The sequence below is a fragment of the Micropterus dolomieu genome, linkage group LG13 (assembly GCF_021292245.1).
Source record: "Micropterus dolomieu isolate WLL.071019.BEF.003 ecotype Adirondacks linkage group LG13, ASM2129224v1, whole genome shotgun sequence".
In the NCBI taxonomy this organism is placed as follows: domain Eukaryota; kingdom Metazoa; phylum Chordata; class Actinopteri; order Centrarchiformes; family Centrarchidae; genus Micropterus; species Micropterus dolomieu.
This window is the reverse complement of record NC_060162.1, coordinates 9159629-9174159: the sequence shown is the minus strand read 5'-3', so window position 1 is coordinate 9174159 and position 14531 is coordinate 9159629. Positions and strand designations below refer to the sequence as shown.

Here is a 14531-nt window from a genome sequence, read left to right as displayed (position 1 = left end):
TTCACTTCCATTCGGGCACCGAAAGTGAAAGTCAGTAGGGGAAGGGCAAACTCTGTTTAAGTGGCTGCACTGCTGCAGCGCTGCCTGCACGTCAGTCGATTCTGTTCCCTACCGGAATTCCTGTTTCCTTCCTTTATGCAATCATACTACAACAAATCATGCGTAGTTTTGCCCAGTTACCATACGTGATACGTACCAACCGAAGTGAATACGAGCTAGAAGCGCAACTGAATGTACGGGAAGCCAAAAGGTTAAAAAAGGATTGTATTTTTTTCCGAAATCTAAGCGTTTTTTTATTTAATATTTTATTAGAAGCGAGTTTTCCCCATCTGTCAATTCAATCTAGATTATTTATTTTCAAATAAAAAAAAAAAAGGAAAAAAAATAAAAAATAATAATGATTAAAAAAAAACAATAAACAATAATATAAGGAACTCTTTTTTCATGACTCGAGTCATGTTTTTCTGTTTTGTTATTAATAGTAGTTTAGGTTATTGAGTGCTGTATTTAAGTGTTTTTACTTTTTGTATATTTTTTAATAAAAAAATGTTTTTTTCTCAGTCCTTCATATAGCCCATGTTTTTTTGTTTGTTTTTTATTTGGGGGGGGGTGCCTTTTTTCAGGTCAGAGCAACTGCCCTTCAAAATTCCTGTGCACGTCCCTGCTCATAATACAGAATGGTCCCTCCTCATTTTAAGGTTGCAGGTAGTCATGGTCAGACTAATTTGATTTACTTTATGTGCGTCTGGGTAGTTTATCCAAAAATAACGTATCATAATTTATTTTTACGAGTTAATGTTGATCGTATGTTTATATTTAAAATCGGAATCTGGAAAGTAACAAGTAGCTGTCAGATATTTGTAGTGGAGTAAATATATTCCTCTGAAACGTGGTAGACCAGACTAAAAGAATAAAATAATCTAAAAGGGAAATACTCATGTAAAGAGTACCTCAAAATTGTACTTAATTACAGTGGCGTGACTTGACTGAAATATTTCTAACCTGAAAATACTACATTTGCAGTCAAAAAGCCCGTTCTCAGAATCTCTAGAAAAACTTTATCACACTTCCAAGCTAATGAAATCTAAAAACAAATCTATTTCAAATACATGTAATGTTTTTTCTTTTATTTGTTTATTAGATGCAATGTCATGTCAATGCCATAGGCCGTATATAAAAAATGCTCATCACTTTTAATTTATTGTAAAAAAATAAAGTTGTTTATAAAGTTCGTTTTGAAAATACCAATACATGTGATGTCATCACACCGCGACAAATTAAACGTTGATGAAATCGCTTGTAACGTGTAGGTGCTTTCATACTTGTCATGCTGGTTTTACAGAAATGTTTTGCTGTTTTACGTTCACCATTTTTTTCGAGGACGATGCTGACTGTCAGCCGGTTGTTTCGCAGTCGTTCAGCGCCGTCTAGACTCTGTGCTGTGGCTTCCTGTCGTCCTCAAGGACCGCCGAAGACCAGGACAGGGCTCCTCTCCGCACAGGACAAGAGTAGTTTTCATATTTTATTACCTGCTGACAGATGTAAAGCTCGTCTTAGCAGTTATAGAGGATTCTCAACTTCACCCGGTATCAGAAGTGACTCTATTGGAAAAATCCAGTCAACACATTATCACCTCATTTACACATGCAAGGTACCAGGACCAGTGTTGGGCCATAACTTGTGCTGTTGCTTTATTTAATCAGATGTTAAAGTTTTCCATCTTGAAATCCCAAAACATTTTCTTGGTCTGTTTGTTTTATGTTGTGACATATCCCTGGGTTTAAAAGTCATTTATGTGACATGTTTGCAGGTTTGCTCTACTAGGTCCACGCAGAAGATATCCAAGCAGGCTTATCACAAAGGTGTTGTGATAGTGACATGTTCAGGATGCAAGAACCACCATATCATCGCTGATAACCTCAACTGGTTCTCTGACCTGGAAGGGAAGAGGTTGGAGGTGCTTTTGACCCATGCAGCCTTTTGAGCATGGAGTGCGCACGATGTTCAAAATACACTAGACATGGGTACATTTCTGAATTACTCGTGTTGTGTTGTTTTCCACTTTAGAAACATCGAGGAAATCCTTGCTGCCAAAGGAGAGACTGTGAAGAGGATCGAAGGAAGTGCTGCTTTGGAGATAGTGGTGGATGAATCTAGGAGAGAGAAGTCACAATGTGTGGAAGACAGAGAGAAATCAGACGATGACCTAGAAAAACAATGATGCAGTGCTTATAATTTACGTGCATATTGTAATTTAAAAAAAAATATTTAATTCCACAATAAACACAAATCGTTTGATTTGATCTTGTATTTGTTGTCATGTATTCTAAGCAAGAGATAGGGAAATGACTGAGACTAGCTTTTAATAGGCTAGAACTACAATCCCAGCAAAAACAGTAAAAGGAATGTATTTATTAATTAATTAATACTTAAGTCTTTACTAACCACAACTAACGGTATTCAGAATCAGGTATTTACTAGGTATTTACCCCATTAATGGCGTGCACGCTAATAGCTCTTGTCTAGCTATGTAGTACCTGTTGTTACTTGTAGATGTCCCACTTTCTTGATGCTTTTTTGTAGCTTACGCTGTTCCTCAAATGTAAGTCGCTCTGCATTAAAGCTTCTGCTAAATGAGTAAATGTAAATTGCCGACAATTAATATAGGTAGTAATTTATCATATTTTATCGAAACGGGTAGTGATTAATCTTTTATGTAAATACTAGATGCAGTTCCGCTCCTAGCTGTCCTGCTTGGTACTTCAGATAGCCTGATTTCTCGCGAGAACAGCGCGTTGCTGTTGCTACAGATAACTAGCTAGCAGCCAAGCTACCTAGGTTTCTGCAGTCTTTCTTACCAGTTGGACTGCGATGGATACTCTTGGGACCCTGGACGAGGCAGAGAGGCCCCGTCACCGCCCTTTCCTAATAGGGGTCAGCGGAGGAACCGCCAGCGGCAAGGTCAGTCCCTTTTTCAGGCAGACGAACTACGGAGTTAGCATCTCGAGTAGCTTAGCTTAGTGTGCTAGCAGCGCCAACATAATAGCACCAGGCAAACTGTCAAAACAGCAGGCACGCCCCCTTGCTCTCTTTATATTTCTTCTTTCCATTAACACGCCAGAGCAGTCATTGCATTTCTGCTCTGTTAATTTTTACTACCTTTGCCAACACTTCCTGTTGCCCTTTTAGCGTTAAATGGCGTCATACAGCTAACTATTTCCCTCGCAATGACTGACCAAGAGTCAGCTGATTAACGTTACTACATTGAGAAGGTCATTTGTTCCCCCTATAGCTCAGGACACAAACTTGCTGTTCTATCCTAGTAAAGCATAATGACAGGTCATAATAAGTTTTCTGCCAGTCAACAGTTTGCGCCAAGATCATGGAGCTTCTGGGTCAGAACAAGGTGGACCACCGCCAGAGAAAGGTGGCTATTATCAGCCAGGACAGCTTCTACAGAGTCCTGACTCCGGAGCAAAAGGGGAAAGCGCTGAAGGGCCAGTACAACTTTGATCACCCAGGTAGGCCCAGGCGATAGTGTGGTCTTTTTACCTGCCCAGTTTCTTAACAGTACACACACCTCCCTGCCTATATGCAAAAGTCAGCCTCTGATACCTAATAACAATAGCAGTATTTCCCCACCTGTAATGTTCAACCAACACCACTCCTAATATGGATGTTTTTGTGTTTTGTATGCTTTTGAAATGTAATTTTGTCTACTTCCTTAGATATTATTCTGTTAACAATTGTATTAAATGTCACACATGTAACCTGCAGTTACAACATGTTATTAACAGACTCTGCACTAACATCTGCTTATTTACATGCTGCATGCGCTGCCTTGATTTTTTTTTTTAAATTTTGCTGTCTGTTTAATGTCTTGCAGAGGCATTTGATAACGAGTTAATGTACCAAACCTTGAAGGACATTGTGGAGGGAAGGGTGGTTGAAGTGCCAACGTATGACTTTGTCACCCATTCCAGGTAGGGAGGAAGCATTTCACATTCATGAAGCCCTAATGAGAAATCTTCTTGTATCAGCTTTTCACAGAACAGTTCTCATCTCATGCCTCTGTATGAAAAACCGTGTGCATATTTCCAGGTTGGATGACAGGATCACAGTTTACCCAGCAGATGTGGTCCTCTTTGAGGGGATCCTGGTCTTCTACCCCCAGAAAGTGCGGGATATGTTCCACATGAAACTTTTCGTGGACACAGATTCAGACGTCAGACTGTCTCGCAGAGGTATTTTATGTCTCCTTCACGCATGATATTCCAGATGTTGCCACAGTATAGATAAATTTGAACGAAATTCTCCCCGTAGTTCTGCGAGACATGAACAGAGGGAGAGACTTGGAGCAGATTCTCACTCAGTATACCACCTTTGTCAAGCCTGCTTTTGAAGAGTTTTGTTTGCCTGTAAGTATAGTTATCACAAATTGTGTGCCTATTTTCCAGCGTCGTATTCAGTCAAAAAACCTCCTTTTGCAGCAGCCACTATCAAGCACTACCTCACTTGATTTGTAAATCTCTTGTCTCTCTCAGACAAAGAAGTATGCAGATGTCATCATTCCAAGGGGAGTTGACAATATGGGTAAGTGTTTTTTTTTTCTTTAAGTATGCTTTTCTGCTAACTCCTGCAGCTCGATTGCTTGACAAATCAACGGTCTCTCACCAGTGGCCATCAACCTCATCGTACAGCACATCCAAGACATACTGAACGGTGACCTCTGCAAATGGCAGCGTGGGACCATTAATGGCCACGGGCGGAGCTTAAAACGGGCCATTTCGGAACAGATGGATCTGCAGAACGGAGCCGCTAACCCTGTGGGAAAGAGGGTCCTGCTGGAGCCCAGTTGTCGGCCTCACTGAGACTGTGTGGGCGCATGGGGTGGACGGATGTGTCCAGACTGTGAATGAGCTTTGAATTAGGATTGCTGCTACTGATTTGTGCTGGATGGGTCAGCAACTGTGATGCCAGTCTCACCCTCTGCAGCCTTTTAAAAAAAACAGAGTATCCACAATCCCATGGCGTTTGACACTTCTTCATAAATTTACAGTAATTATTGGTGCGTAACAGATATGCTAATAGATTATGCTTTTCAAATGCAACAGTCTTCCATGATATGGTTTGATTTCTCAGTGTTGACTGTGGTTGGATACTTACTGATATGGATTCAGTTGAGGGTAGGAAGCGTTTTTTAAATGTTTAGTTAGTCATGCTTTTGCACAATTTGACCTTACAATTATATTCCTTCTTGGTTGCTTTAACAGAGATTATATTAATACTTAAGTGTTGTAGTTGTCGTATTGCTTTCCCCGTTCTTTTAACTTATTTAAATCAAATTTGGCCAGGTGGCTGTGAGGTTCAGTTGTTTCAAACCTAAATTGGTATCAAGTGCTTCCTTTTGATTATTTACAGTTGAATACATGCCTTAATTTTTTTAAGTTCATTATCCACTGACCATTCTGTACAACAATAAATGGAAATTCTATTGTGACGTTTTAAAGTGCATGTCTCTTTTGAATTTTGACAATTTAAATGAGGATTCTGACCAACATGTGTATAGAAACAGAGCTGTTCGTTTTATTGGAGTTTGATAGCACAGTGTGATGTGTTGGTTTTGACCATTATCCCAAAAAGGAATCAAAATGATTTACTACAGCACATTTTTGAAATGACAAACACACAAGTCACTGAGAACTTCAGTCACACACAAACAAACACTCTTTCACACGCTGACATGACGGGGACAATTGTGATTGCCTGATGGTTCTCTACACCTGAACACTGCACACAATGATTCGGTATGACATACATAGATCACAGCATCTTTAGTAATTTATCTTTTTGTGTTTTTGCTTTGCTTTTTTTAGTGCACATATGTATGGCACTTCGGGAGAAGCTAAGCTCTTCTCATAAGCATAAACATCCTTTTTAAGAACAAAAGGAGCACTGTATATAATACATTTCATAACCATACATGATTCTTACACAAAATGTTTCAAAACAAACTCAGTCTCTAAAGGTCATCCTCTCTTCAAGTTCAAATCCCCTCGCGTCTCCCAGCAGATTTTCAGGTCTGCCGCCTGCATGTTTATGTCACAGTTCAGGGCAGGCAGCTCTCGAAGTTCTGCTGTTTGAAGGGGACTCGTGAGTCAAGGAGAGGGTTGCGGAAGATGACCAGCAAATGGCACATACATAAAAGGAAGAGGAAGGAGCAACTCGGAGAGTAATGGACCATTCAGCTCAATCTCACGCACACGCAACAGCTTCACTCTAAAACAGAGAGCCCAGGGAGCAGACTTTGGTTATTTCTGTAGTGTCTCCCTGTCCGCTCTGTGTGATTCTTCACTCCTCCTTGGCACCAGGCTACCTCCCGTCTCACCAGTCACTGAATCTCTCCCCGTCTAAACGCCAGAGCCACAGTAATCCCAATAATAATCTCCCAGAGCAGCACACACTCTTTGTAAACCTCGGCCACGCTTCAGTTGTCTGTAGTTTGTTCTGCATTCCCCACAATGAGTCTCCCATTGGCTCCAGCGGATAGCTTCCATTCGTCTTTCTCTCAGTCTGTAGTAAAGTGGAGTTAGTGTCGTGAAGCACAGTTGGAGGTCAGTTTTGGACGCCCACGGGCCCTAGGTCTTCTCTTCGCGGTCCGTCTTGCGCCTGGTAATGTTCCTGGGCTTGATCTTCAGTGACAGCTCCCACAGGGCCTCCTCTGCCAGGTGGTCGCTGAAGTCGTTGAAGAAGCAGACGATGTCTTCATTGCGCTTCAGCTCATAATGCCTGGGATGAGAAGAGGTTGAGGTTTGATTAATGCAGGGATTCATTTGCGAGGGAGCAAATAGCCTGGGTGGAGATGACAGCAATGTTTTATGATATTAAAACTTAATGAAAAACAAAGTAGGCATCCGTTGTATTTCTTGCAAGTGGCAAACAAATGATGACCTTTATTACTGGGATTGATGTTTACAAAGTTCTAATAATATATCAAGATTACGATCTTTTCATCCTGTCACTTCATCCTAGTGTACTTACACTTGCTGGAAGCGCCGCATGCTGTCCAGGATGTTAAACTGCTGCCAGCGTTTGGAGAAGTTGACTTTCCCATCAATGAGGTCAGGGTTCCCCAGGTGGACGAAGGTCAGGTCCTGCAGAATGAGACCCCTAGAAAAAGGAGGAGGCATGTCAAGTCGTGGCTCTCAGCTAAGAGAAAATGTATGAGTTTAAGCGTGTGTGTAAACATTAATTCACTTACAGGTACGGGATGCATGGAGGCTCCACTTCAGCCAGAGCAGCTCTGTATGCTCTGAAGGAGGAGGAGCTGTCAATCAGCGTGCAATATTCTTCCAATCCCTGAGAGAAGAATAAGGAGGACGAGTGATATGAGAGAAAAGTGATAAACATAATCAGGAGACAGAGGTCTTGATGACTACACCATCTTTGGACTTGACATTCCCCCCCACCCCACCACAATCCTCTCACCTCTGAGGTCTGTTTCTGCCACTCCAATCTCCTGATGGGGGCAGAGTCCAGGGCGGACAGTATTGCCAGGTAGGAGTTGAAATTATTCAACTTTCTTAAGTGCTGTAAAAATAAATTTTTATAAATGGTATAGGGTTAAACAAAAAGGATATTACATGACAAACAGGATATTTAAGTCTAAGGTGACTAACCTTCATTATCTTGATGAACTTGAGAAGCAACTTCTCTCTGTCTTGGGCTTTCTCTTGCTGGATTATCAAAGAGCGCACCCTAGAGGGTAAAACAAAAAAACAGTATGACGTCAACATTTGTGAGGGCAAGATAGTATAAGAGAGAAGCTGGGAAAACTAATGACAGACGGCGAGGTGTGAAGTCATGAAGTTACCAATAGCTCATGTTGTTAAAGTGCTCTGTAAACTGAGTCAGGTTCGGACTCTTCTCCTCATTCTGCTCCTTGGCCCAAAGCAGCACCTCGGGAATCTGAAGGAAAACAGGAAAAGGAGTAAAAGTTGGGGTTGACTCCGTGGAGGATCAACGTCAAAACACAAATCAATGTCAACAAAATAAAGACACTGTACCTCAATTTTATAGAAGAGCTCAGCATCAAGAAGAGTGAGCTGATCGGCGATCTCGTGACTACGGAAGTCATGGAGAGTTCCAGGCCTGTTAGGACACAAACTATTAGGTGATGTATCCAACTTTAACATTTTACATTCCAGATGGGCTGCAGCCACAGGCCTGACAGGGATAAAAACGACTCTTTCTAGTCTATCATGGTAGTTCCTTTTGGTGCAGCTTAAAGATAGTCTGGCTGTGTTGTAAAAGGCAAATGAACCTAAGAGACTAAATAAAATTTTATTTTGGAATACTAATTTAAACAGTTTGTTTAAATAAACTACCGGTAGTTATACAAACATATTAATGAGGTGGATGAGATTTGAGAATTCTGTGTGAAAAAGGAGGTTAAAATGTGCCTTCAGACTGTGTGAAATTTTATTACAGGTCACACTGTACAATTCTAAAAAAGTCTTGGTCGCAGTCTGTGTCAGAATGTATGATATCAATTTGCTGCATGTCAGATGAAAGCGTGGTGAATCATATGAGGTAAACAGAAAAAAGTATGGAGAGCTGAGTCATCGGCTTGTGTCATCCATCTGTGCTGCTCATGCAGGTTTTCTTCTTATTACAAAACTTCTTTTGTTTTCCCTCCATCATTTCGGTTTGTGTGCATGTTTTTTTGTTCTTTAAACTTTATTTAAACATTGTGCTTACAGAATGTCCCGCTGGCCGGTGTATTCCGCGTCATTTCATGTCCTTTCCTGATTGGTTGGTTTGCAGACGTAGGTTGCAGAAGCAGTAACATTCTGAGAATTTGGTCCTACATTTCTGACACTGTGTTGCAGGCATTGGTTGCCAAAGCTCCAAGTCTGCCTCTCTGTTGACTTGCGTCAGTGTGATCTAGGGCCGCTGTTTTGGATTGACGGTCAAAGATTTTACCACATTTCTCTCTTGACTTTCACCTTTCAGACAGCCCAAAACCTCACAGTGTAAAGGGGCAACTGTTGGGTTAAGATTAAAGACTGTATTTAGAAAAGAATATGTATGTTTTGTATTTATGGTAATTTATATTTCTCTCTCTAAATTACTGTATCCACTAAGAGTTAATTGAGTTTTTTGTAAAAAGTAAATGTTTGTGAAACTGCAAAGTCACATAACTGATCAAACCACCTCGGACACCACCCTGATGAAGGCAGAAAGCTAAAAATGTTCAGGGAATAAAGCATGGTGTACTAGATAAGTGCTGCATGTTTCAATTTTGGATTCAGTGGAAACAATATCATTATAATATTAACATATTATACTATTTGAGGGGAGCCATTCTAAGAGCCTTATCTGGCAATGACAATCAATTTAAGTAATCCTGTGTAGTCTTGTGGTTTATGGTGGCCAAACCAAAACTGGCTGGTATCCTCAACGCTCACAGCACTACACTTACTATAAACACATCTCATACCGGTCTCAGAAAAAGTTGACCCTTGGAGTACCTTGCAGAGACGCCTCGGGCAGCAAGCGGCTTGAGAGAGTTTGTGTAGCGCAGCAGCTTCTTCTGCTCCACCTTATCCAGGATGTTTTTGCGGAGCACACGGGCAAGGCTGAGCTCGCCATTGCACACCAATGTGAACACCAGGTCCATTAGCTGTTTCAAGATGTCCTCCGTCAGCTCCACCAAACTGGAGGACACAAGAACAGGAGGAGGAAATGATTAAAAACTTTGGAGCCGAAGGAAGGAAGCAATTCAACTGGTTGTTGATGATGGGATGCTCTTGCAGAATAAGGGACATATTTTCTGATTATAACTGTCAGCAGAACAATAAATTAAGCTCTTAGGATGATTGAGTTGAGTAGTTAAAATAAACAATACAGGAGGCTGCAATTCATTGTTAGTAGGGTAATATGACTTGACAAATTAGCTTTATTGTTATATCCCAGCATCAAATCAATATTAATGAGTTTAACATGATCCCTTGTTTAGAAATTTAATAGAGTCAAGAGTTTGATTTGAATTCTTTTTATAGACCTTAAGATTACTATTAAGTGTTTCAAAATAAAAGCTTAGTGCAAACCAAAATAATGGCATACACAGTCCTATTTAAAGCACTATCAATATCCACGCTTCTAAATGTACGCATGCTTTTATTCATTAATTCACTGACAGACAAATTTCTCTCTCCATAGTCCACATCAACTTGAAAAGGTGGTGCACTACACACTCTGAAAGGTCTTCCCCAGATTAAGGATAAACATATTGAGTCGTACTCACCACAGCTCATCCACCACACGAACCAGCACAAAGAATGTGTTCTTGCTGACTCGCTTCTTGAAAGTGTCCGGACTGTGGCAGAACCTGGTGTATGTGCTTTGTGGTCAAGGATTATGTGGATTCCAAAATACTTCATATATAACTAATAGTTTACAAACGTATGTTTGTGATGTTCCATCAAGTGATGAGACAAGATGTGTGAAGTTTTGCACTTTTAAAAGTTTTTGTGGTTCTACAAATCAATTCTGATTATTTACCTTTTACCCCAACCAATGTACTTGTACAGGGTGTGTGTGTGGTGGTGATGGAGCAGTGGATAACACACATGCCTTTGGTTTGGGAGACCTGGTTTTGATTTCCACTGCAACACATCCACCAATGTGTTCCTGAGCAAGACACTTTACCCCAAGTTGCTCCAGAGGTGTGAGACCTCTGACATAAATCCCATTTGTAAGTCACTTTGGATAAAAGCGTCAGCTAAATGAGTAATTGTAAAAGTACTTATTTTAGGATATAAAATATCCTTCAATTTAGAGAACACTGTCATGGCACAAAAACTGGGGTTTCAAGTTCTCTTTTATTGTATTCAAACGTAGGTAAATAATCATAATCAAACATGTTTCAGTAATAACATTATTAATTGCAATCAATGCAACAACTATTTTCATTGTTGATTAGGCTGTCGATTATTTTCGCGATAAATCGTTTAGTCAAATGTCAGAAAATGGAATCAAATAATGTTTCTTAACAAAGTGACCCAAACCAATTAATCGATTATCCAAATAGTTACCGATTAATTAAACTAATGTGTTCACCAACTTAGTTAGCTATGCCACTAGCACGGCTAAAAACAGTGACAAAACATTACTCGCGGATGTTTGCTATTGGACAGCCAGCTTTTAAGATCATATGAGGGAAAATCTTGGAGGGAAAAGGTCATGTTACTTTACATACATTAAGTAAGACGCACAATCATGAAAGGTCTCAATATCAATATATCAGTAGTAATTCAGACTTCAGTATACATCGGGTGAGGATTAGGGTTGCACTGGTCTCAATCTATGAATGCTTGTAACTAAAAGAGCAAACAAGTTAAAGAAGTACTCCTTGATAAATAAGGATTATGAAAAATAATCAGTTGTCAAAAATAACAGCCTTCTGCCAACAAAACAGCGATTAAGCACAGAGTGACATGTTGAGTGATTTGAAAAGGATATCTGTAGTGTAGCTTCTTAATGAGGTCCTCTGGGGTTATAAAAGTCCTATATGTAGTCAGAAAGGCTTCACAGTACAAAACAAGATCTGTCAAGCAAAAGCAGAGGAAAAAAGAAGCATATTTCAGTTGAAGTGCAGCCAGAGCTCCCAATTAAGTAACTGAAGCCGATAACACATCATCAAACGCAAAGCCTATATACCCAGACTGACACATCGCAAATTACTGAACCAAAGAGAGACCGAGGGCTATTTAAAATGCTACTCAGATGAGGAGATTTGAAAACTAATAACACGGAATCACAATTTACTTTAATACAAATAAATCTGTCTTTGAATATAAAATGATTGCAGGTCTGTAACACTAGCAAAACAAAGCTGTTCCGGTGACCCCGAAGCCAAGTAACACACTACTGCACACAACAAATATACAAAGCCGAGTACGAGTCTTAATGTGTTCTGTACAATACCTTTGCGGTCTGTTTCTGTAGCATGGACTAATAGAATGTCTCCTGATCCAGCACGAACGTCTGGCCCATCATCGTTCTGGGAAAAATTAAGGAGAGTAAGTGAGGCGCAAAGAATTATAGAAAATGAACAACAGAGGGAAAGATGGAAAGAGGTGGATGAGATGGAAAGCAGGAGAGAGAAAGAAGAGTGTTCAGAGTTTATGTGGACTGATGCAGTCTAGCCCAAAATGTAGCCTGCACCTTTCCTTCTTCTGCCTGTTTTTTTTCTTTTTGCTTCCACCCCTCTGAAAGGCCCCCACCTCTCCCTGTCCTGCACCAGCTCCTCTGATGACGAAGAAAAAGTCAGACTTGTGTATGATAAAAGCACCACCCCTGCAATATGTCTTCTGTAACAGCCCTAAATGTCATCACAAGCTATGAATCTTTCCTCATTTGATTTCTGATCTCCTATCTCCTTCTGTAAATAATTTCTGTCACATTGCCCCTAACCTTGCAGAGTGGTGAGCAGGATTTTCACACATCTGTCTATCAGACTGCACCAACAGGACAAAGGAGGAGGAGGCGTAGGAGGAGCGCGGTTTGTCAATATCAGCGCTGCAATTTCAGAGACTAAACTCCAGAGGGCACCAATGGCTATCAGAGGTGCATCTCAGGATCTGATTTCACATCTGAGTGACTCACAGTGACCTTTAGCCTGCGCTGGACTAACAGGATAAAATGTGCTTTGTATGCTGGAGCTGCACAGTTCTGTCACAGCAGATTCCTAAAAACAGCACACAGCATCAGCAATAGTTTTTTCCTCTTACTTCTTGTTTTAGTGTTATCCTGTTCATAATCTCCTTGTGGTCTATGAGGGAGAGCTCGTCCACGTCTTCCTCATCGCTCCCGGCCGACTCTGTTGACTTCTGCCTCCTAAAACACACACACACACACACACACACACACACACGACTGTCATCAGCACAGAAACACTCTGAGACACCAGTGACTATAGCTGTGTTCCAAAGCCATACTGCATGCTACTGCTGAAACGTTTCAGTCATTTGTCAAGCAAAACGTGAGGATTTAATTTAACTTTTTGATGAATCAATGAACTGAAAATCATCGGCAGATCAATCAATAAAATAATTGGTAGTTGTAGCACTACATAATAATTCTACACAGGTTTCCAGTATGTAGTGTGCTCATACTGGGAAAGTATAGTAACAATATTTATGCTAAAATATATAAACTAACTAAAAAAAGTAAAGACATTATATGTATGCATATATGTACTGTACACAGTATGTAGTATGTAAATGAGACACAACATATATCACTTATAGGATGTTGATATTACGACTCTTACCTTTCGTTGTCCAAAGCCTCTTTGCTGTTGGTGGATGTCATCTGGGGGGTGGGATCCTGAAGTACATCGTCAGCTGTGATTGTTTCCTAATTAGTCGAGGGAAAAGCAATAATCAACGTCGGTACTGTGGGTTACATGGAACATCATTGATGAATGGTTCCATGCATTGACAGAAGGCTGGCTATCGATGGATTCGTATGAGCCACCAGTGCATGCAACACCTTTGGTGGAGGGAAGGATGGATGCTTTGTAAAACGTCTACGTCACTATGTTTACAAAAGGATGTTATCCCTATTAATGTTGACTTGAATTAGGTTTAAAAGCCTTTCTTCAGTATGGATAGAAAAAAAACAACAACAGAAGAAACCCAAAACAGAAAGGACACCAGGAGGGTAGAACTCATTCACACTGCAACTGCACCAAATGTAAAACTACAAACACAATCGCACATGCATACATCGTCTCTCTCTGCTCTCACTCTCACTCTCGTTTACACACACCACAACCCAAACATACCTAAAATACACCTCGAATGCACACGCTTGCCCAAGGGAATACAAAACACAACCACACACACGTGCATATAAGCGGTTATGGGGAATGTTAATGGAAAATTGAAAACCGGTGAACCATTGAGAATCCCTTTTGGAGCAGCCACATGTCGGGTGTTAGATTGGAACAAGGTTAAATGCTCGTTACAGATGAAGCGCAGCCAGAGAGACAGGGATCACCAGCCAGGCAGTCAGAACAACATACAGATGGACATCTTTTCCACAGACACCAACCACAGAATATTAGTCCCTTGCAGGCAAACCCGTGAACCTGAAGTCATGCTCAGACAGGTTTGGCTACATTCACATTCCATTTCAGCGCCATCAGTCCAAGAGATGAATCAATAAGAGATGCTCACTGCGACAGATGACTGGTGAGAGTGATATCTGCCAGTCAAACAGGCCTCCTTTCTTCAAACCCACCCACTGCATTTCAAACTGATTCATATCCTGAAGTGATGGGACGTGAAAATGGAATTGACCTTTCACTCGTGGCGGTCAGCTACTTACTCTGAGGGAGAGAGGCAGCTCCCCATTGGCCTGGCTGGACGAGTACAAGTTGACGTACTCACCCTCCCCGCCCTCGTCATTTGCGCACTCGCTCTACGGGAAAAGAGGAGGGACACAAACCAAGACGTAAA

General features: G+C 40.8%; 3 protein-coding genes and 1 long non-coding RNA gene across 8 annotated transcripts in view; 2 read left to right on the top strand and 2 right to left on the bottom strand.

Annotated features, from left to right (window-relative positions):
• The first annotated feature begins 1267 nt into the window (after positions 1-1267).
• dnlz (DNL-type zinc finger) lies at positions 1268-2303 on the top strand. Of its 2 annotated transcripts, none has more exons than XM_046066159.1 (3): positions 1268-1651; positions 1811-1957; positions 2068-2303. In XM_046066159.1, the coding sequence occupies exons 1-3, from the start codon at positions 1328-1330 to the stop codon at positions 2149-2151; spliced, it is 555 nt and encodes a 184-aa protein (XP_045922115.1). In that variant the 5' UTR covers positions 1268-1327; the 3' UTR covers positions 2152-2303. The 2 variants fall into 2 exon arrangements, with proteins under 2 accessions (XP_045922115.1, XP_045922114.1); XM_046066158.1 differs by having other exon boundaries at positions 1270-1651; positions 1811-1950.
• LOC123981390 lies at positions 1634-3530 on the bottom strand. The gene is made up of 3 exons (XR_006827753.1): positions 2859-3530; positions 2538-2629; positions 1634-2153 (listed from the first exon to the last, which is right to left on the bottom strand). It is a non-coding gene; the product is annotated as an uncharacterized LOC123981390 (long non-coding RNA).
• On the top strand, positions 2777-5509 carry uck1 (uridine-cytidine kinase 1). The gene is made up of 7 exons (XM_046066157.1): positions 2777-2961; positions 3362-3521; positions 3887-3983; positions 4102-4244; positions 4324-4418; positions 4545-4593; positions 4678-5509. Exons 1-7 carry the CDS (start codon positions 2872-2874, stop codon positions 4869-4871), a joined length of 828 nt encoding a protein of 275 aa, XP_045922113.1. The 5' UTR covers positions 2777-2871; the 3' UTR covers positions 4872-5509.
• Positions 5510-5562: 53 nt separating this feature from the next.
• rapgef1b (Rap guanine nucleotide exchange factor (GEF) 1b) overlaps positions 5563-14531 on the bottom strand; it is a 45478-nt gene continuing 36509 nt past the window's right edge. For 2 of the 4 annotated variants that reach the window (XM_046066152.1, XM_046066154.1), the window contains exons 11-24: positions 14401-14493; positions 13340-13425; positions 12798-12903; positions 11992-12067; positions 11527-11611; positions 10310-10402; positions 9534-9719; positions 8067-8151; positions 7874-7968; positions 7680-7758; positions 7489-7590; positions 7262-7359; positions 7042-7170; positions 5563-6789 (exon numbers count right to left, since the gene is read on the bottom strand). In XM_046066152.1, coding sequence (XP_045922108.1) covers positions 6639-6789; positions 7042-7170; positions 7262-7359; positions 7489-7590; positions 7680-7758; positions 7874-7968; positions 8067-8151; positions 9534-9719; positions 10310-10402; positions 11527-11611; positions 11992-12067; positions 12798-12903; positions 13340-13425; positions 14401-14493 — 1464 coding nt within the window. In that variant the 3' untranslated portion in view covers positions 5563-6638. The remainder of the gene's footprint in view (positions 6790-7041; positions 7171-7261; positions 7360-7488; positions 7591-7679; positions 7759-7873; positions 7969-8066; positions 8152-9533; positions 9720-10309; positions 10403-11526; positions 11612-11991; positions 12068-12797; positions 12904-13339; positions 13426-14400; positions 14494-14531) is intronic. The other 2 variants (XM_046066156.1, XM_046066155.1) reach the window with 2 other exon arrangements.